The sequence below is a fragment of the Camarhynchus parvulus genome, chromosome 11, assembly GCF_901933205.1.
Source record: "Camarhynchus parvulus chromosome 11, STF_HiC, whole genome shotgun sequence".
Classification (NCBI taxonomy): domain Eukaryota; kingdom Metazoa; phylum Chordata; class Aves; order Passeriformes; family Thraupidae; genus Camarhynchus; species Camarhynchus parvulus.
This window is the reverse complement of record NC_044581.1, coordinates 4,890,566-4,912,634: the sequence shown is the minus strand read 5'-3', so window position 1 is coordinate 4,912,634 and position 22,069 is coordinate 4,890,566. Positions and strand designations below refer to the sequence as shown.

Genomic DNA, 22,069 nt, shown 5'->3' with positions numbered 1-22,069 from the left:
TTACAGGGGAAAAAAAAGTCTTGCTTACTGATCAATAAGATATGTAGTTTACATATAGTCTTTATTTTGGATATGCAGTTTGCATTGCTGGTATATCTTAGATTACACAACCCTTGATTTTCTACAGACCATTTGAAGATACGTGTCCAAAGGACAGTTGACAAACCAAGGACAATTTTTTTAAAGTTTTGCTACAAGGCAGAATTCCTTTAGTTAGCTGAAATAAATTCTGCTTTAATATAACTTTTCTAAGATGTCCAGATTCCCCTATTAATTCTAGGATTTTATGGAGCTCAGAACAGCTTTAACATAACTTTTCCTAAACATTTTTCTTACTTCATGTCCATCTGCTGTTGCTCCTGTAACCACCAAAAGGCAGCCATTCCACAATAACAAGCATCTTAAAAGTTGCAGTGTAATGGCAGTTGATCTTTCCAAGTGCTGGGTTAGACACCAAGGATGTTGTTTAGTGCTGAGAAATCACCAAGGTATGTTTTGGATGTACATTTAAATACACACACTTTCTCAGGCATTGAGGGGATATCTGGGGATTGCCTACAGATATTTAGTAGTTGATATATCACTTATTCAAGATTTGGAAAGTACTTGAGAAGTAAGCCTCAGGGTTAGCAGAGGAGCTGTGTGATAAGCCTTAGATCTCACAGAAGAACTGATAGCAAGACCTACCTTTTCATTCCCCCTCTGATTATACAGTAGTGCAGTACAGCTTTGCGGAGACAGATACAGCCTAACTGAGGGAGGCAGAGGATGAACCAAGGCTGGTTTACAGCCAGTTTTGAGGCTTTTTTTTTTTTAAGTGACTAATCTGCAGCTCCATTTCTGAGAAGGTTACTTGAACCTGTGACTCAAACAGAGACATCTCAGAACGGGGTAAAGCGGTGGCTGCAGCCCTTGTGGGACAGAAAGTGCTGAGTGCTCAGAGCACCTTCCCCTCTGCAAATATGGTGGCAGCTGCTTTCGATCTGTGGCTTCTCACTGCTATTGTGTGAGGGAATCACACTCTGAGTTTCAAGAGCCCCAACAGAGAGTAAGTAAAGCTGTGGCTCATCTAGGACTGGGTGTTATTTTAATGAGCTTAATAAATCCTATATAGGACTGAAAGTTTCTTTGGAGTTCTCAGTCCTGCAAAGCCGCGCTCTCGGTCTGACCTTTGAGCCTTGTACACTGCAGAGCTCTGAAAAACTGCACCAGTTCTACGCTGCACCAATTTCAGCAACATCAGCAACCCCAGTGGAAGTAGCTCACCCACTTTAGCAGCTGTTCTCAGCATCAAGGTGATCAGACATTGCACCGCAAAGGGCTTCCACTGCCACAGCTCACCGTGGTCACAGACACTCACTGAAGTCCAGGAGATCCACAGTCATGTAAAAAGAAAATTATCTGCTTTTGAAAGAAGTGCAGAAGATAAGGAGTTGGAATTTTGTTAACCAAACTCTTCACATGATTAAAGCTGAAATCTTCATGAATGTTAATATTGTTCTTGTAAAGCATGAATGGCAGGGATTCATTCCATGTACAGTATGGAGACTGACCTTCAAAAGGAAAAATTCATTGCACCAGCATTTATCTCACTTTTGGCAAAGCAGGGTGATGAACTACTATAATTTTTTTTAAAAGTACTATCACAGTTGTTTTCTGGCTATGTTACAATTTCATTAATGGATGTGTATTGTAAGTTATCTATCCTTGGACAGTCTACTTTGGAACAGTCAAACTAAAAAATCACTTTTATAAAATTATTTCAGTTTGGTTTAATACCAAATGCTGAGAAATATGGTAGCTATACCAAGAAAATTAAAAGCCCTAGGGCTAAATATTTTTATAAAAGTCACTTAAAAACAAAACTTCAACCAAGTTGACCTTGGTTGTTACAGTGCTGGAGAGCTTTGTTTTGCACAATTATAACACTGTTTGAATTACTTATCAGAATCTGGCAGTGGTGTAAGGTTGTGACTTCTAATAAAAAATCTACAGCTTTTGATTGACATGATTAGGGAAACGTCCAACATGCCATTGAAAAGGTTTTCAGGTATCTAAAACCAAAAGATGCCTGAGGGTTTGGCCCTTAAGTGAAAATATTCACAATTTTCCAGAACGTTCCTGGAGCAAAAGGTTGTGTCTGTATTCCAGGAAAAGGATGGCATGCTAGAACACAACTGGATTGCTGCATCTTTCCTTACGGTAGATCTGTGCTGCTCATTTTTGTGTGAGCGTAGCACAGACAAGCAGTAAATCTCCCATGTGGCATATGGACAAGGCAAAGGCAGTCACTTCATCATTAGGGATGTACAGTTTGGGCAATCCACACAGCCATTTCCAGATCATTCCTAATCCCAAACCACTTGTTCTCTTCTGAAGGCTCTGTAAGGAGCTTCTCCACTCAGCCCTGCTCTTGCCATGCCTTCCCTTTGTGCTGCCAGGGCATTTCCCTGGATGTTGCTAGCCTTGTCTTTGGGAAGTCCCCTGGCAGCCCTGCTCTGCCCCTGCCCATCTGCAGCTCCCTGGCACCCCACTGCCTCTCTCTGCTGCCCCCGTGCACAGGAGAGCCTGGAGGATGACACAGGCTGTCCACAGCTGACTCCACTGAGAACTTGGCCTCAAAACTAAACTCAGGGTGTATTTTTGAATGTCCTGTAGGCTACGAACATGCTGCAAGGACAGGGAAGTGTTGCTGATGTGCTCCCTCTGCCTCCTCACACTTGGCTGTGCTGGACCAGGGAGCTCATGTGCCACTAATGCAAACACTCACTGCATTTACCCCGTGGAGTTCCCTGATGATGCACAACTGGGTTATTTCCGTGGAAATTGATTCACTAGTCATGAATTTCATTTGAGAAAACCATGTAATTTTTGGTTTACTGTCTGCTCTAAAGTGGCAGCAGCTCTTTTACATACCCCAACAGGCTCAGCAAACTGTTTAGTCAGTTTGAGATTGAGAAGAAAACACTGTTACGTCTCCATTTCCCAAATGCAGCTGATGGTGAATCACTTGTGCCTAGTGAATGGTCTGTCAGGTCAGCAAAATCAATCCCTTTCTTATTTTTGGGCACATATATCCAAAAGACACTTATTCTTTGGATAAAAAATGTGAATGTACTTTACTATGGTAAAAAATACATGAGACACTAACTCAACTCCTTACACTTTATGAATGTTTCGTGTGTCTGCTTTCTGAACACTCCTAGTGTTCTGTTTGTTTGTTTAATTGGTATTTTTGAATTTATGGCATACAATTTTTAATAACCCGAGCACTGAAAAAAAAAATTTAGGTAAATTGTTAATTTTTTATAGTTGTGCATCTTTCATAGATGACTTCTTTTTAAGCTTTTGCACTTAGGTTGTATTATGACTCTAAATGAATCCAAGTACATCTTTAGCGCTTAAATTTTTTGCAGACAAACAAGGGTGTTTTCCTCTTTCCAGCAGGGTACAGATCTGTGCAGATGTAAAGCAGTTTGTAGGCAGATGTGGGTAATTATATAGTTGTTTGCAGTGATCCAGTATAGCACAGTGAAGACTTCTCTTTGGCCATGTGACTGAGCACATGGCTACAGATTTAAGACAATAAGTAATAAACTTTTTCTACCAGAAGTAAAAGTGGGGCACAGAACTGATCACATCTTCCTTGCATTTAATTTTTCCATTTTTGTTAGTCAAAATTGTTGTGCCATTTTTTGAGGAGGTGCATTGTTTTTCTAAAAAATAAAACTAAGAAAAGAAGTTACTTATATTGATCTGATAAATGCAGTTATAGTTACACACTTCATAAAAGTGCTCTCTCCCAATAATATCCAAAATAACATGAATTTGAACTTTAAACACAAGTGATGAACCCTAACATCTAGGATGAAGTTTCAGAGTATGACTCTAAAGCAGTTACAGAATTTTAGACAGAACCATCACATTAGCTCCCAAATTTTAAAAAATGTAAAGAAACAGAGACCATCTGTTCAGTGAGTTGCAAACCACTTTGCAGGGTTTAATGTTTGGAAAATGAAATTAACTAAGAGATATAAAAAGTGCCAGTGGCTGGAAGTTTACCCTTCAAAACCAGAGTTGAGACACACTTTTTTACATTAAGGTTATAGCATTCTATTTATGGGACTTTGATTCACTACCAGCAATGGTGAACTTTCTGTGAATCGCTTCAAATTAAGACATGATGACTTTGGAATAATGTGGTTCAAGTAAATCAGAATTTGGGACCTCATGCAGAACATGGATGAAGAATGTTCCTGTGCAGCCCAGGATGGGTTCAGTGGGTATAATTGTCCCTTTTGCTGTTCAGATCTGTAACTGTGAGCCTGTAAGTAATGTCATGACACACAAATAAGCAAATCTTGGCCCTCATACTGCAAAGAAACATGGGTTCCTCTTAACGGAGTGGCTCTGGGACTTCTTTGGTGCCCTGGTATGCAAAACTTGTTCTAGATCTGTATTGTGTTTTAATCTATGTTTCTTTGAGTTTTTAGTGTTATCAAGACATTATATCCCCAAAGATTTACAGCCACAGAATAAACAGTTGTCAAAAAAGGAAAACTTTGGTGACATTGAAAAAAATTTGTTATGTCATATGTCATTTACTCCAGCAGATCGCTATTATTTTAATAGTTTTGTGTTTTCATTGTAGATTATACTATACACTAAACACCTAAAATGCTAGACACCGCAAGCTCATATATGCAGTCTGTCTCAGCATTATTTTTAGAACATTTGATGAATAGGATATTATTAGCTTTTTATGTTAAACAGTGGTTAAAAGTCTATAGTTTGAAGAAAGGCATGGTGACCAACTGTTGGAGAATGAGTTCTGGTGTGTGAATAAACTGTAAAGTGCAGATCACTCTAATGGAGCAGAAACTTGCAGTATTTTGTGCTGTTTCAAATAATAAGTGATTTCAGACTCTAATTCTTTATAATTATACACTTTTTCACTGGACACACAGTATATTTAGGTTATTACTGGATGCCCTTCATTGAACAATGCCCACAATTACTTACATAATTAGATTTAATGTTGCTGACTTAGGAGTCTGTGACTAGATGGGCACAAGAAAAGGGAAAGAACGATGTCTTGGGGATGGTTTATTACCCCATATCATTTTTGGGGTTCTTGATCTGTTTTGCGTCTGGAGTGGCAGCTGTCCCTGCCCCAGCTTTGGGCAATCTATCACGATGTTTGGGAGCCAAGATGGGGTTTCCAGAGGGAGTTGGGGGTGCGGTGGGAGGCAGCCCTTTCATTTCAGCACGTTCCCTTCAACTGGATATACACAGCCGGCATCTCTGACCAGGGATCCTGCTGTTTCTGTGGGCTTTGCCTGCGTCTTTTTGGTTTGGTTCTTTTTTTTGGCACTGTGACTGAGCTTGCCAGCTTGGCTTCTCTTGTTGCTCTGCCGTTGGGAAGGCCAGAGCCAGTGGGTGCCCGCCAGGACCGGGAACACCCTCGTTTAGTGCTGGTGAGCAATCCCAGGGACTCTGTCCCTGCCGTGTTTGAGAGCCGGGCTGCTGCTGCCCAGTCCCCACCGTGCTGCTCCAGGGCTTGTGCTATACTGGAGCTGTTTGGGAGGTGCCATGGTCCAGCTACAGCTGCTGAGATTCTGCTGCCTCTTGCTTGCTGTCCCAGGTGAGCCTGCCCTGCTGTTCCAGCTTGCTGCTCCTGAGGTTTCTTGCCACAGCTCCTTTCACGCTCCAGAGGGGACACTCGGGGATCGGCTGCCCCGGTGGGTTTGTAAAGGAAGCCCCCTCTCCATCCCGCGCCATTGTTACCGCGCCGAGAAAGGCGGCCGGACTCGCGCCACAGCGCCCCCTGCAGCCCCGGGGGAATCATCGCAGCCCTGCCCGCCGGGAGCCAGCAGCGCCCCTGCTGGCTGTGCCCGGAACTGCCCTGAGGGGAGAGCGCCTGCGGCCGAGAGGCTGTGCTTGGGTTTCTGGGGGAAGGTTCCACAATTCAATATTTATTCCATTTTTATTTTTCTTAATAAAAATGGTTTTTTCACTTTCACCCCCTCATATCCATTTCTCCCATTGACAGAAGAAAAGGGAGCTATTGAAGCCCTTTTGTCCTTAGAGGAAACACTCATTCCAGGCCATTTTCTCCTGAAATTTGTTTTGAAACCAAGACAAACCAAAATCATAAAATGCAAATTGTGGGGTGAAGAGAACCTGAAAAATATCTTTGTTCCTTAAAGATCTAACTTTTTGTAGACACTGTATTAAAAAAATTTGAAGCCAAATAGATATTTTTTGTTGAAGATAAATTGCACTTCTGACTCTTACAAAAAAAATTGAAATGGCTTATTGATTAACTTGGACAGGACTGTCCATTTTGATACGTATAGGATTTCAAAAAGTTTAAAAAATGAGAAGGTACATCACCAAACAACTGAAAGTAGAAAGATTTCAGATATTCAGATTATCTTGAATAAAAACTTGATATTCTATGGCCATCAGAAAAATTTATTAAACACCTCACAGTGCTCATCTGAGTAAGGAATACTTCCAGCAAAATGTTGGAGAAGTACAGGTGATTCAGACACTTCTTTCTTACTGTCACCTTTGGAAGACTCTTTCCAGCCATTTAGAGAGAAACTGGAGACTATTCCATCCCTTTTCCCCCAGTGTCATCTAACCAGTATTTATCCTTACACGTGTCATAAAATATCTGTGATTCCCTCTAGAAGTAATTCACAGGTGCAAACTTGCCTTTTAAAACCTGCACTAACTATTTATGATTGTTGCATTAATGGAATGAGCAAGACAAGAGCTGTAAAGATCTGGAGCAGAGGGTGCTGCCTGTGCTGCCTCTGCCTGCACTGCACAGTCCATGTGACATTCAGCAGCCAAGGGCAAGGTCTTTTCCAGAATAACACCAAATTTTTGCACAGCAAAACTAACATTTCTGTCTTTGGGGCACACTGGGCAATCATTAGCACTTTTCTGACAGACACTCTGTACTAGATTTTGTGATTAACATATTGTGACCATTTCATTTCAAGAACAAGTCAAACGTTGTGGCATGCTGCATATTAAAGGAAAGTGCTCACTGCTCCAAGCTCCACCTGTAACGCTGCTAAATAACAGCAATGAGCATTAGTGTCCATGTAGTAGGATAGGTTTACATGGTGCTTTGTAACTATGAAAATAACATTTCAGAGTGATAATTGGGGAATTATATACTCTATAGGGAAATCCGCTGATTATCTAAAAACAAACTTGGTTTGTTTAAATCCTTCTTGCATGACCCCAAAAGTTTCTTGTTTTCTTGGAATTAAAATAAAAAAAATGAACATGTGCACATCATCTTGAAATCTTCAAAACATTAAATACTTTTTTATTATCTAGACAGCAATATTACTTATTCCAGATACCTTACATTAGTTATTAGCCCTAAAAATATTCCAGAAGGGTGAGGTTTATGTTCCTTCATTGGACTATAGCATATAAGCACATATAATAGATTATAAGCATAATAAAAGCAAAACTTTTCCCAGTATTTTTGTATTTCTGCTGAGGTACTAAGAATATAGCACCTCTCCATCATGGGTCTTATTGTTTCTTTCTGTGTTATTATTTCTATGTAGGCCTTTGTACACAACTGCTCTTTGGAGAGAAACAACAGTTGAAGTGTGATCAGAAATTCCATATGTTATTTCAGAGCCATATAATCCAGATGTAGTCTTTTTCTTGTGAGTTTTTTACCCCTCCCAAGTTTGCCAGGAACCTTTTGGTCTTATCAGGCCATTATATTGCATATTCTGCCCCCAAACTGTGAGATGAAAGCAGCGCCAGTACAACATGCACATATACAGAACAAGTTATCTTGGGATTTTTCTTTTTTTTTTTTTTCACTACACTTCAAAACAAATCTGCTTCACCAAAATTTTTATTTTGTACACTGCTCTACATACTAAATATTTCAGTGCACCTTTCCTATATTCCACACCAGGCCTGAAATTACTTCACAGAGTGGGTGTTCTTTTTGGATGAGGCAGATGAAAGCAAAGAGAACATTGAGATGATGAGGAGTAGAAACACAAACTCTGACCTTGAAGCCCTATCTAAGCATCCTGTCCTGCAGGACACTCTATTACTACTTCAGCACAAACCTCCAGGACAGGTACAGGAAACACAAGTATATTTTGATTAGCATATTTCCTCTTAGCTTTGTGGTAAAGGTTTGGCAACTTATCCCTCTTATCCCTGCCTTTGATTCCATCATATTGAACAAAGAGCAAATATACAGCTGTTGCCATGGAGCATGTTATATGTTCACACCCCAGCTTAGCACATTCCTTCTCCTTATACCATGAATACTGAATGTTCATTTAAACACTGAAAAGACACTGAGGAGTGACTTCACAATGTATCTCAATACTAAAAAACATCCATTTAATGACTAGGAAAATTCATGAGCAGCTGACCTAGGTCTTCAAACCCATCTTTTTGTACATCTCAAAGAGTGGATGGCTCTTGCTGTATGACTGAAGGCAAACAAACCCTAATGGTACCAGGTCAAAGAAAGTTAGAAGTTCAAAGCTGCTTGTAGGAAGCTCCCTTCCAGCTGCCTGGTGAATCTAAACTCAGATTAATTGAGTCAATTCTCACACACACACACACACACACACACACACACACTTCCACAGATTGCACAGAACTTGGTTTTCCAAATGGAGATGCTTTTCTAAGTGAAAAAGAATGAATAAAGAATTAGTAAATTACCAGTAAATATTTTAGGCAAGATGTATTACAGAAACATATAATAATGCAGGTTGGAAGAGACTTCTGGAGATCATCTAATCCTTTGCTTAAGGCAGCACCAACTTAATTAGGTTGCTCAGGGTCTTGCTTAGTCAAGTTCTGAATATCTCTAGGAGTGGATATTCCACAGCTTCTCAAGACATCTGTCCCAGTATTTGACCACATGTATGGTTTGTGCTAGGCGTGACAGTGAGGACAGCAGAAGATTCTTACTGACTCATTAGAATCAGATCAATTAGCTGTCCAATTTGTAAGAGTCCTAGAAGGTAAAAGTCCTTCTTGTAAGCTCATAAACCATTTGTAAGTGGGATCTTAGTATTAAAAGTAACTCAGAGGTTTGTTATGCTAAAGTGGGAATTTAAGTGTCCATTCATGAAGTATCTGGAAAACAGTTTGGGTGTTGGAGCACCAGTGTGCATTGGTCTCTGCACTAACCCTCAGTTAATAACAAGCAGACAGCTGCAGCCTTCCCCAGCTCCAGTTTGTGACTGGCATAGAGCCACAGAAAGAACGTACACTAACGCAGTCCCAGTGAGACAAATGTAGGGAATCAATCTTAGAAAAACCTACATTTATAAAAATGTAATTCTGTAATTGCCCTATTCTGTGGAGGGACATGGAACAAAGCCCTTTGCCACATTGCTGCAAATGCATCCAGGAGCAGCTGAGATATTCACACAGCCGCCAAGTTAGGAATCTGACTAACAAATACATGGAAAATTTCCTCAGTAATATATTCACTGCTTACATATTCAATAGTGCTTCGAGCATAGACATTTCTAAATGGTTCCTCAGCTTCATCAGAGTTCGAGTCTCACCCTGATGCTTGATGGGTCTGCACCATCTCTGAACAGAAACAGGAGGTAGCTGCAGCATGGAGATGTGCACATGCCTCCACAGGAACCCTTGGAGTGATCTGGCAGGAGTTTGGAGCAGGATGGCAAGATCTGTACCCTGCCACCTGAGAAACCCCAGGGCTGTTCCTTAGGACCTCCCTGAAAGGAGTAATGGATTCCAATCTAGAGCAACCCCTACTGCTAGAAGTACTGCCTGGCTGGAAGTACTGCCAACACTTGGCTGAAACCTTATCATCAGGAATCATGATGACCTGAAAGAACTCAGGACTCATCAGTTAACAAGTCCTTGGCTTGGGTGAATTACCAGGGCTGACAGAGGACTCACTGAGATCAAGGAATGGTGTCCATCTGTTGCCAAAGGCAGCTTTAAAGAGATGTAGGGCCTGAAGAGAGCAGGAGGGTAACGTCCTTAACTTGGAGGGTAACCAAGTTGTCTCCTGGGCAGCACCATCAGTGGCTGTGATGGCAGCTCCTGGGGATCTGCATTGCCAGAGGAGTTTCAGGGCAGCCTGTGGCCAGAGTGTGCCCTGCAGTGTGCTGTGCTCAGCCTGACTCACTGCAGGCACTGGGACCAGCCCACATGTCAGTGCCTTTCACCCGCCCTGGAAGCAAACAGCCTCCTCAGAGCCCAGCTGACTGCTCCAAAGCACACTTGGTTAAATCAGTGGATATGCTTTCACACCCTGTGTCTCTGTGTTTAGAGCACTGGCCCCATATTTTAAATGCAGATGATTTCTCATTAGCTGCACTCTCAGATGATTTAAGATGCATCTGACTGATGATCATTGACAGCTTTCATAACTGCCCTTGCTGCTGTCCATAAGACAGTTTGTTCCTTCCCAGCCCCAGTAGGAAGTTGGTTTTACACTGGGCAGAATTCAAATCTCAAACACAAATTAAATCTGCAGTGAAAACCAATGCAATAATTGAGGCCAAAACTTGGCCTACTGACCCTGCTCATCTGAATGCTATTTCTATGGGGATAATGATGTATTATTCTTCCTTTTTGACAATTACTTCTTCTCGGATAATTTTTGAAATTTTCTGTGCCATTTTTCTGTGATGTTGCTCTGGTATCCTGGATACTTCGTTGTAATATTCTGTGCTCCTGTCACGCCATTATAGTTGCCTAAAGCATGTTTCTTTATTCCTTTTTCTGCTCTACCTTTCTTTTTGGCTCTTTCCTGTATTCTGCCACCACATTAACTTCATTTGTGTAACCACAAGAATGAAGAATTTTACTGAATTCTGAAAGAAACCTTTGTGTTTCATGAGTTTTCTTCCTTTATTACCCCACTACTTTCCAAACTGCTACTTCAGCTTTTCACTCAAAGGATCACCCCTCGGCCTTCTGTATTGTACAAAGTCATCTATTTTTAGCCCTTTCCCTTTAAAACCTGTCCCTGCATGGTATTATTCACAAATTTGACTGTTACTACTTTTGCTATATGGATGTTCCAAACCAGCTGCCCCTTATTCTAGTCTGGATAGAAAGTATGAAGTGGATATATGATTTATCCTTTTCATATCACTTTATACCTGTCTAGTCACTCATATAACGTGGACAAGGTTCTGCATTTTCTTCTCTCTTCTCTGTCAGTGATGGGGAGAGATTACTGTTGTCCTCCCTCACATTCAGACCCGGGGATTATTTTTGATTTGCTCTGTCAGGTATGTATTACTGTTGTCCTGGCTCTGGCCAGGACAGGGTTAATTTTTTGTGGTGGCCAGAAGGGGCATGGCCAGGACCCTGATGTTTTTCTATACACCCTCACATAATTGCCAGGGACAGGGAAAGGGACTTCCAGGGAGAGGGGGTTTCTTCCAGTCAAGAAAATGTGGTAGAGGGAGCTGTCTGGTATTGTTTACTTACAGGGAGTTTTTCTGTGTGAATTATTGATTTTCTTATACCTCTTGTTGCTGCTACTGTTAATTTTTATCTCATTGCTGTTTCCAGTAAATTGTTCATATTCCATCCCATGGTCTTCGCCTTTTGTGTCCCCAGTTGGAGGGGGAGGGAGAACAGAGAATGGTTTTAAAGGGAGTACTAAATTGGAGAATATAATTTCTAAGCCATGACAATTATTTAAAAAATAGTTCAATCTCCCTGTGTGCAAGAGCTACAAAATGCATACTGCCACTGGAGATTCTTTACACAAAAACTGCTGTTTCACATCCTAGATCTAGAGTAACTACATCTCATTGTCCATTTGTCTTGTTTTGCAATCCAGAGCCTTCATTATTACCAAACTCTCATTTCAATCTTTGAAAATCTCTGCAAAACTCTTGCATTACCCTGCCTTAGATATCCCTGTACAATCCACTTTGAGCCCTTTAATACAGGACTGACCAGTGTCCCCTTGTAGCCCCTCTTGTCCCTCATGTCCTCTTTGCCAAGTCACCTATGCAGAGCCAGCAAGCCTCCCTGTTCACTTGGTAAATCCTGTGAACATCTGAAATCCCAAATCCTCAGCACCTCTAGTCACATTTTGTGACACAGTGCTCCCCAAACCAAGGCTTTCACATCTCTGTGATCAAGTTTACCACTTTGCTGTAAAAGGGCTAAGAAAATATTTTTTCCTACCCCACAAGAACATGTGGTGTGTTTTATGACAGTCGTACCAGTAGCATTTGCAAAGCAATGACTCACTGAGTGGCAGTACAGCAAATAGTTCAAATATTTGTTTATGCAGTATTATAGCTAAACCTTTGTGTTTTTTTAATGTGGAATCTTCACTTCTGACTAATCTTTGGGATGGATGTAAAAGTGTTGAACTGAAGTCCTCGCCTTGAGTTGAATCTGAATGAAGCCCATATGGTGAAGGAAAATACTGTGTAAACTGTACAAAAAACCAAAAAAAGCCATAACTAAACAAGGTAGAGAAGAAAAAACTGCCAGTGAATATAAAAGAAAACAGAATTAATCTTTTTCTAATGATTTCAGGTAAAATTTTCATGTAAATTAATAATTGCTTCCTGCATTTCTGGAGTTGTTTTAATGTTGAAGAGCACCTTTAGTGATAGTCATATTTTTATTTTTTAAGTATTACTTAACACATTTCAAAATCTGTTTGAAAACATGAGTATTTTTAACAAATTCCAAGCAGCTCTACTGAGAGAACAGGAATCTGTTCATATAAACACTGGTTTGCTTAGAAGTCTCTTCAAGTCATGCTCCTGTTCCTATAAACTTGTTTTAAAATAAAAAACTAAAATCTTCATGGTTTAAATCCCAGGGATTCCTACTTAGATTTTACTTGCATGTAAGTAAATAGGGAATAACTCTGCTGACTTGTAGTACTTAAAGGAAGTATAGGCAGAATCAGAACCATACTAGGTTGTGCTAAGCAATTCTTTGCTGATAAATGCACACATTTCCCACACACACAATCTGAGATAATAGAAAACTGGAGATTCCCATTGAATTTGGCGGAAATAAGTTGTGCCAGCAAGTTTGTTGTGGGTGTGTTCAGAACTGACCACTTTTTAGCATAAAGGACACCAAGAATTTGGAATGTCCTGCTTCTTGCTTTCTTTTCAACTTATTACCAATGAAATACAGTAGCAAACTGATTTATTGTACAAAAGAAAACAGATTTGATAAATAAAATGTTTCACTGTGCTTTAAAAGAAACAGAAACCCCTGTGTTTTTTGGATTTCCAAAATGTGGTATGTGATGATAATGGCTGTAAGTCAAAAGGATTTAAACCTTTTGTGAAGGAACAGATCCAGAGAGGTCTCCCCCATATTGCATTACAGTTTTTGATGACATGGATGCACTCTTGGATTGCAAAGGAAAAATTCCTGTTCTTCCTCTATATAAAGAATATTCTCAAGATCACCTTGAACTGCTGCTATAAAAGATCTTGATTTTTTCATGCACTTCTTCTGCAACTTTGAAAACATACTTGCCTGCCAAATGAAAGCCTAAAACATTTTAACAAAATCAATGCATAGGAAGGAACAGCTCTTTGCTGTGCAACCTATGAGCAATAAGTCTGGACAGAAATATGTTCTGTATCACAAACATGTCCATTATGAAAGGGTTTGTCTGATGCAATTGCCTGCAATGACAGGGACTACACCAGTTGACCAAAAAGTCTCTTTCTGATCCCTATGTCATCTGTCAAGTTTCCTTGTACAAGAGCAGTATCAGTTTGTACAAAAACATCTTCCCTCCAGTGCAAGACTGTTGTGTATATTCTTATTCCTGTTTGCTCCAAAATGCAGAAGTTCCAGGAGTTCCTTACTAAGTTTTAAGATCTCTTCTGATTCTAAGGAAATTGGAAAACAGAAAATAAAAACCTCATATACTTAAAAAGGAAAAAAAAAAAAAGGGAACTGAATAAATAGCAGTGTCTTTTGAGATTAATGGCGTGTTCACTGGTTTTCTTGGGAAGATGTCATTTGATGTTTTGCCTAAGAGTAATTCCAATGAAGAATGGCTTCCCTTTTGTTTTTAAGACTGTCTAGGCCTTTCACTTTCATTGTGACCTTCCAGGTAACAACAAAAATTTAGTACTGGGGGGGTTTCATAGCTGGACCTACTCCATGGGTCAGATTCTGAAGAGAGTCCCAGCAGCCATTCCACTGTTATTTTTCTAACATGAATACCGGCTGCTTCAGAAGATATGTTGCCATATTTTTTGTACATCTGGAACAAATGGTCCAATTACCAGATTCTGTGAAATCAAATACAAATAGAAGAAAAACAAAAACAAGTTACAAAGACAAGAAGGCAAAAGATTTACTGCTAATGAGACAGAGCATTTCTCAAAGCAAAGGTAACAAAAAGAGGAAGTTAGGGCAATACTGAATTTTAAAAGACAAACATGTTGACTCAGATGGTCTTTATCTCTCTCAGAAATCTTACTGCCTTTCCTTCTTTGGCATTTTCTTCAAACACCCTTCCAACACCCTCAGGCACAACATGGGACAAAGACCTCCAATGAAAAAAAACCCACATAAACCAGTACAAGTCCTGTAATCATAGTAATGAAAGGCAGTTTTCCTAGTGTCTGTCATGCAGTTGCTCTGGTGCTCTGAAGAGTTCACTAACAGAGACCATCTGAACACCAGTGATTCCAGTTTCAGTTGCTAACATGGATGTGCATGGCAAGAAGAGGAGATGACATGCCTTTGTTTTGGAAATCACTAAGTAGATATGCAACCCTCCAAATGTTTCTAGAAGTTTACTGATCTCCCAGAAGGTGTTTTCTGGGAGCACAAGGATTTTTATTTATGCTCTTCAGAGCTGTGAACTGAGATGAGTATGCTGTGCTTTGAAATTATAGTTACAGTTGTAGAAATAATTCCAAAGGAATTATCCTTTTTTAACTTAGCTTGGATCTAATTTTTTTGATAAGCAAACAATAACATTGTGTGGTTAAATGATTTTGATCCAGAATTTTCTGTGAAGGAAGGGTGGTAGGGTTGTTGTACTCTGCATATATAAGCAAACACTTAAGTTTATGAAGCTCTAGATATTTGTGCTTTAATCCACTAATGTATTATTTTATTTCACATGAAGTATAGAATGCAGATATATTTTAAAGGCTTTTTATTTATGACTTTCATCCTAATTTGTGCAGTTGTGTATAGAGCTAGGTTTAAGGCTACTTGGAAGCTAAAAAGTGTGTTGCAAATGCATTTGCACAGATGCCATGTTCTTATTCTATTTGTTCTCTTTAAAAGTATTTATATGGTAACATACCAGAACCTCAGTTCATCCAGAATTAGCCGGCAGGGAGAGAGAGAATCCAGGGAAGTGATGGTACATGACATTTCTAGCAATCTTTTAACTGTGATACCTCTATAAGGTTTGTTTGTAGTCATTGCACTTTTATTAAATTTAACTCCTTAGTTTTCCAAAGCAAATATAGTGAAATCATGGATTTGGCAACTGTAACTACCAGGGTCACTTTTGGGAACATGTTACTCAGTTCTGATTAAAGAGGGAACTGAGGGGGGAAATAGAAAATCAGACACTGAAGCCCTAAATGTTTGCTGCATATTCTCAGAAACATGTATTGCTTATTCTAGGGGAGGATTTAAAGTATTATTTCGATTAATCATTAGCTGTCACATAATTATTTCTCATTAAGAAAACTGATATGATTTGTGCAACCTTAAGTAAATACAGAAAGATTATTATTTCACATAGTACCTGTTAAACAAATACACATCATTAAAAAAACAAAGTAGTGATGTTTGGTGTTACTGTGGACTGTGGATAGAAGGAAAATGAGACAGACAGTAGCAGGTGTGGCTAAAACCCTGATATTTATGCTTTCACTGAAGCCCTTCCCAGTGGCACCTAAAGGGGATAAATATTACTGAAGAACTTAAAGCCCTGTGGTAGAAAAGAGACCATGTTGAGAGGTCAAGTGTATTTGATGCTACCCTCAGATGCATTCAGTGAACAATGAGGCAGTAATGAGGACAGGAAAATATCTACTCAGACTTTTTATGCATCATTAGTCAAGCCACTGGGTATTATGGTTGAACTAAAAAAATCAAGGAAAACAAACTAATTTTGGATTCTACCACATTTTTTTCATTTTCTCCCCAGCAAAACAATAAACTGAAAAGAGGGTTGACCAGAAACAAAACATTTTGTCTTCAGTTTATTTAGTCTTCATTTTAGTTAGTTAAATTTGAACATTGATAATTTTGTTCTGAAAATGCTGTAATGAAAGAGTTAGTCTTACCCAAATATATTTGATTTCTGAACATTTTTTCAGAAACTATTTATTAAATTTGACCCAATTTCATGACTACTTTTATTCTCCTTTCATGATGTGTTTAAGTAGTTAATCATATCCTCCACTGCCATTATTTTATTTCCCAGGAACAAAGACTGCTCATATTTTCTCCTTTTATCCTCCTAATTGAAATGTAGGATGCCTCATCACCAAAATACTTGAGTGTGTTCCATATTAAACAACACCCTTCACAAAACCTCTTCACATAGAGCAACAGTGTGAAAATAAGAAATCTGTGTAGTTAAAGATATGTGCCCAGGTGAAAAAAGGTGAGGGTGGAGACATGGTTTTTGTATGTGATCCCAAAAAAGGTATTTTTGTCCATCCTTTCTGAGGTTCTTCCTTCAGTGAGCAAGTTGGGGAACAAAGGTGGTGCAATCCCTCAAAACAAAGACAAGTAACTCTCAAGTAGCACCAAACTGACACGGAGTTTGGTTCCAAGTGCAAAGTCCTGAATTAAAAGGGAGGGGAATGCATGTACACTGTTTATCTGGTACAAACAGGAAAGCAGTAACCCAGACTCTCCAGTACTGATAGCTGTGGTCTACCAAGTTTAGCAGCAATTTCATTTTTTCCCCAGGACACACATGTATGTGTTTTGCTCCTTGCTTTAGCAAGCTGCAGTAATTAAGGTAACAAATCCACAGGCAGCCCACACGGAGTTCCGTGGTTCAATGTAGTTTTTCTGCCTAGTCCCTGATAGGAAGATGAAAGTATTTTAAAGCCAAGGCTAATTTGGACAGCTGCTCTCTATAAAGTCAACAAGATCATAATAAGTCTACTATTAGTTTGACAATTGAAAGCCACACGTCCCACATGAGGAAAAAAAAAAAAAAAGCCAGTTCATTCATTTTGTGAAGCCTTTTCCCTCTTTTAGACAAATGATCTCAAACTTGCCCAGGCTGAGCTTCAGTTAATTGTTTTGCCTCTCTGAGCAATCCTGAAGGGGATTGTGCTAAATTCAGAGTAAAGAGGATGCCTTGCTTTGCTTCTTAGGCGGTTCTGTGTAGATATTTGATAAGCCAGAGCACAGGAAGGAGCTGTTTGAGATGCTGCAGTGGGAGCCCTGGAGATGGAGGAAGGTGTCCACTATGACTCAGAGACAGATATCTCAGCACAGTTCCCATGTAAATGAACTGAGATAGAAGTATAATGTTTAGTTGCTAATTACATTTAGACTCCTTTGGGGAACCCACCAAGACTTCTATGAATGTACAGTTCCAGGCAGTGAACAGACAGAATTAATCCATTGGTTTCCTCTAACAAGGGACCTAAAATGAACAATTACTTACACTGCTGTGATTGCCCTTCTTCAAGGTTAAATTCTCCTTACAGATTCCACTGTTGTTCTTCACATTAGATGATTTTTCTTTGAGGAGCAGTGAAAGCTGTTACATGATCTAGCCACTTATTTATTCTTCTAAATTAACAATATTGCTTTGGGTTAATGATAATGGGGTTTTTTCATTAGTGGCATCTTTATCCTTCATAAACCACATATTAAAAGCAAAATTTAAAAATTAAACAATGAAAAAAGAAAACCTGGGAGAGTCTTCGAAAATTTCCTTAGCATAACTGATCTTCCAGCATTGACTTTTCATGACAGATATATGTAACAAAAACTGTGTGTTCAAAAAACCCTCCCTACCTTCCCCACATTACCAAGTATTATTCCAATACTTAATTCCTACTGCCATTACAACATTTTTCCCAATGACTTAATCAGAATTTCCCTTGGTGCAGTTTAATCCCAACTTGCTGCCACTGGTGTGGTATGTTTGGATTTTCCTCTGCATTCTCCCTCTAACTGAGGCTTGACCAGCATCCAGGTTCCACTGTACAGTGATGCTGTTAATTCACATTTAGGATGCAGTCCCAATACAGTCCATTAACCCTTGGTGTAGAAATGTTCTTTACAATTACATTTTCCAGCACAGGCTGATAAAATTCATTCCTTCAATGTAAGAATCCTGACTTAATACTCTTTGTTTGCTATTTTATTTTTTAATTGGTGCATCGAAAAATTTTGTGTATTTACTTAAATATTGAATTCCTAAAAATACAAATTTGTGTAAGTTGGAAGCAGCAAAGTGGATGTACACTACTGCAAACAAGATCTTTGCTGTAAAATACTGCAATTTGTTGTCATTAGTTCTCTGTTCAAGGTAGTTTCAAGACACAAAGAAGACTGGGGAGCTTATAGGGACGAAATACATGTGTGGATTCAGGAGAATGATCAGTAACAAACAAAGCAGCAAAAACCACTTTATTTGGCTCTTTGAAACAAGAGGTAGCTGAGGAATGTAAAGCAATAGTCTCATTTTGCAACCAGATTTTCAAAGAAATTGTGCTTTCAATAATGATCTCAGACTCTCTCTTGTTTCTTCACATTGGAGCAATTGCAATTGCCCAGATCAGATTTGAGGATGTGTTTATGTCTCTTTTAATGTTTTCAGAAGGGGCAGTGGCCTTGCTGTCAAAATACCACTGGGGCTCTGCATTTCACTCCTGTACTGCCACATCTGTTCATGGCAATTCTTTCTAACAGAGTTTTGGTTTTTCCTTTTAGGTAGAGAGGATTGTAGACAAAAGGAAGAACAAGAAGGGCAAATGGGAATATCTCATTAGGTGGAAAGGCTATGGGAGCAATGAAGACACCTGGGAACCTGAACACCACCTACTCCATTGTGAGGAATTTATTGATGAGTTCAACAGACTGCACGTTACCAGAGAGAAGCGCTCCAGGCATGGCAAACAGGGCAGCACTCCCAAACTGCTGCGGGAAAGCCGAGGCTCATCTGTTGAGAAAATATCACATAGACCTTCTGAATCTGGGAAGTCTAAAGGATCAACACACAAAAGGAAGAGAATTAATCCATCTCATCAAAAACAGAAACGAGGATATGCAGCAAAGCCAGGATCTGCAAATGACAGGGCTGCTAAAACTGTGACTTACCGAACTACTCCCAGCGGTTTACAGATTATGCCACTGAAAAAGCCACATAATGGTCTGCAGAATGGAGATGGCAGCCATGAGAAAGATTCTAGACATTTTGGGAATGGCTCACAGCAGCAAAATGTGGATATAAATGATCACGAAGGAGAACAAAACTTGCCCAGCGTGTTGGAAGTCAGTAACAATTCCCCTGTGGTGAATGGAATTGGTATGTGATTTAAAGAACTCCTCTGTGCGGGAGGGGGTGTTAATTGCAGCAACTGCAAGTAGGGCCCACTCGTGGAAAAACTGTTGTCACACAACTGATATGGTGAGAAGCACACAAACAAGTTCCACACTTTCCCTACATATTTACACTTTTTTTATCAGTTGGCTTCTCTCTTTCCCTTTCCCACAGAGTGATGGTGAAGCAGTGTGGGCTCTGTCACGAGATTTGCAGTGTAAATCCCCATGGGAAGTGAGGACAGGGCATGGAGTAGGAATGACAACTGAGATGTGTATAGTGCTGCAACTTTTGCATTTGTGTATCACTACATAACAAATCACTACTGTTAGGTGTGCTCAAACCCAGTGGTCTAGAGAAACCAGAATTATTTTAGAATTAATACCAGTCTTGCTAACGTGCCCTGGTAAGTGTGGCTGAATAAGATTCAAGTTCTCAGTATTAAAGCTTGTCATAATCAGGAACACTCAGAACAGCCAGGTCCTTGTCTCTGACTGTGACTGGACACATCACAAGTCTTAAGCCAGACTTCAGAGGAAGGTAGAAACAGTCTTGAAATTAACAAGAAGATATAGGAGACATTTCTCTCTAATCATCATAGTTACTGACTGGCTTAGTTCTCCAAGAATAAGGTTTATATTCTCTATAAAAACTATTCAACTTAATGGAAAATAGTTTCTCATTATCTGTATGTGTCCAATGTTTTTGGTTTGTTTTTAATCCTACCAAGTTTACAGCCTCAGTGGTGTTTTCTGACAGTTATTTTTAGGAGCTAACAATAAGATGCACATTTTATTTGATCAGGTTTGGGATTTTGTTGGGGGGAGTTGACCTTTATTCTCACTGAGTAGCCTCTTGTCCCTCTATGAAGGAATGCAGTGGAGGGTGCCCTGTCAGTCTGTAGGCAGCCCCAGCCTTTTCAGCCTTCCTGCCACGTGGAAGGCTTTACTGATTCCTCAGAGTTTGGAGTATCTCCTTGTGCCATTGGTGGGGGGGGTGGTTTTAATACCTTTTAAAAACAGCAGGAGCTGTTCCAAGTTATTTCCCACTGCTTACTGATACAGTGATGATAGAACCTTTGGAGAATTATTTTTTTCTGCTCTTACACACTGCATAAAGGTTTTCATTGAGTGATCCACAGTTGCACTTGGGGTTTTTTTCCTTCCTTGTTACAGTTAATTTAGAATACAGCTTTATGTATGATCCCTTTCACTATGCATTTAATCTGCTTTACTGTTGCCAATTCACCTTTTTATTTTGATTCAGTGAAGCTCTTCAAAATCTTTCCTAGTTTTCACTCTACTTATTTTGTATTGCCTTCAAGTTTTCCTCTCATATTTCTCTTCCCAGCTCATTAATACATACATTAAATAAACTAATCCTCCTGCAGGTCCTTGGGACAGCCAGCTTGACATGATGAAAAGTAACCATTTGTTCCAATTATTTATTTTTATTAGCTACTTTCTATAGCCTATGATAGTACTCATTTCCTTAACAGCTTCTGGTGAATTGCCCTGCCAAAAACTTTTCAGAAGTCAACATAAATTATATCACCCTGCTTTCCATTTTCCATCCTCCTGGCAACCTGGCAAATGCTTCTTGATTTGGGAAGGAGAACTGACCTTGCCCTGTCTTACTGGCTGTATGTGACAGCTACTGGAATCTTTCAAACCAAGCATCAAATATGCTATTAAAAACTCCCAAACCAGCAAAATGCATGGTCATATTTAAATGCATAAGTACTCCTGATGATGGCAATGAAATTTGAAGTTAAATCACTTAAAAGTGTATTTTGGTTTTTGCATTTTGAGGAGTTTAAGCTCACGCAAGAATGCTTGAAAGTTACTTGCTTCTTTAAGACAATTTGCATATCTAATTACAGATGTGTATAAAGTTTTGATGGTTTTTTTACTGTTTCTAATTAAGTTTTTCTAATAATTTATTTTATGCTATTAGTGGAGAGGTTCTGATACAAAATGTATCTTTGAAATGCATTAATTCCCATATTTTAGAATTTTTTGTTTAATGAAGAACTGAAGGGTCACAAAGAGCTGTAAGGTCAAATGAGCCTCTCCTTTGTCCCCACAAGAGCTAAGGAGTGGCCTCCATCACCCCTGATTGAATAATCTCTGGCAGAGAGCTCTGCTTCAGTGGAAAGCTGCTTTGCCTGAGCAGCCAGGTGTTCTCTCCTGGCCCAAGAGCTGATCTCTGCAGCTCCTTTCAAACAGCTCTTTATAACAACTTCTGTGTTCTCCAAATCCATCACTTGGGTTCTGTATTTTCTTCTCCTTGCATTCTGTAGGCAAAAGGAAGAGATCTTTAAATCTCTGCCTGTTTTTTTTCTGAAAAGCCCATACTCAGCAGCTCTGCCCAGGTCAGAAATCCCTCGAGTCCTGCTGTGTGATACCCAGCACAGGCAGAGTGGAGAAGACTACAAAGAGGAGGTGAGACTGCCTGAGAAACAGGAGACAGAAATTGGTGAAGAAGGGT

General features: G+C 39.6%; 1 protein-coding gene across 1 annotated transcript in view; it reads left to right on the top strand.

Moving 5' to 3' along the window:
- CDYL2 (chromodomain Y like 2) overlaps nt 1-22,069 on the top strand; it is a 55,376-nt gene that overhangs the window by 12,268 nt on the left and 21,039 nt on the right. Inside the window, exon 2 of the mRNA XM_030956335.1 lies at nt 18,970-19,564. Coding sequence (XP_030812195.1) covers nt 18,970-19,564 — 595 coding nt within the window. The remainder of the gene's footprint in view (nt 1-18,969; nt 19,565-22,069) is intronic.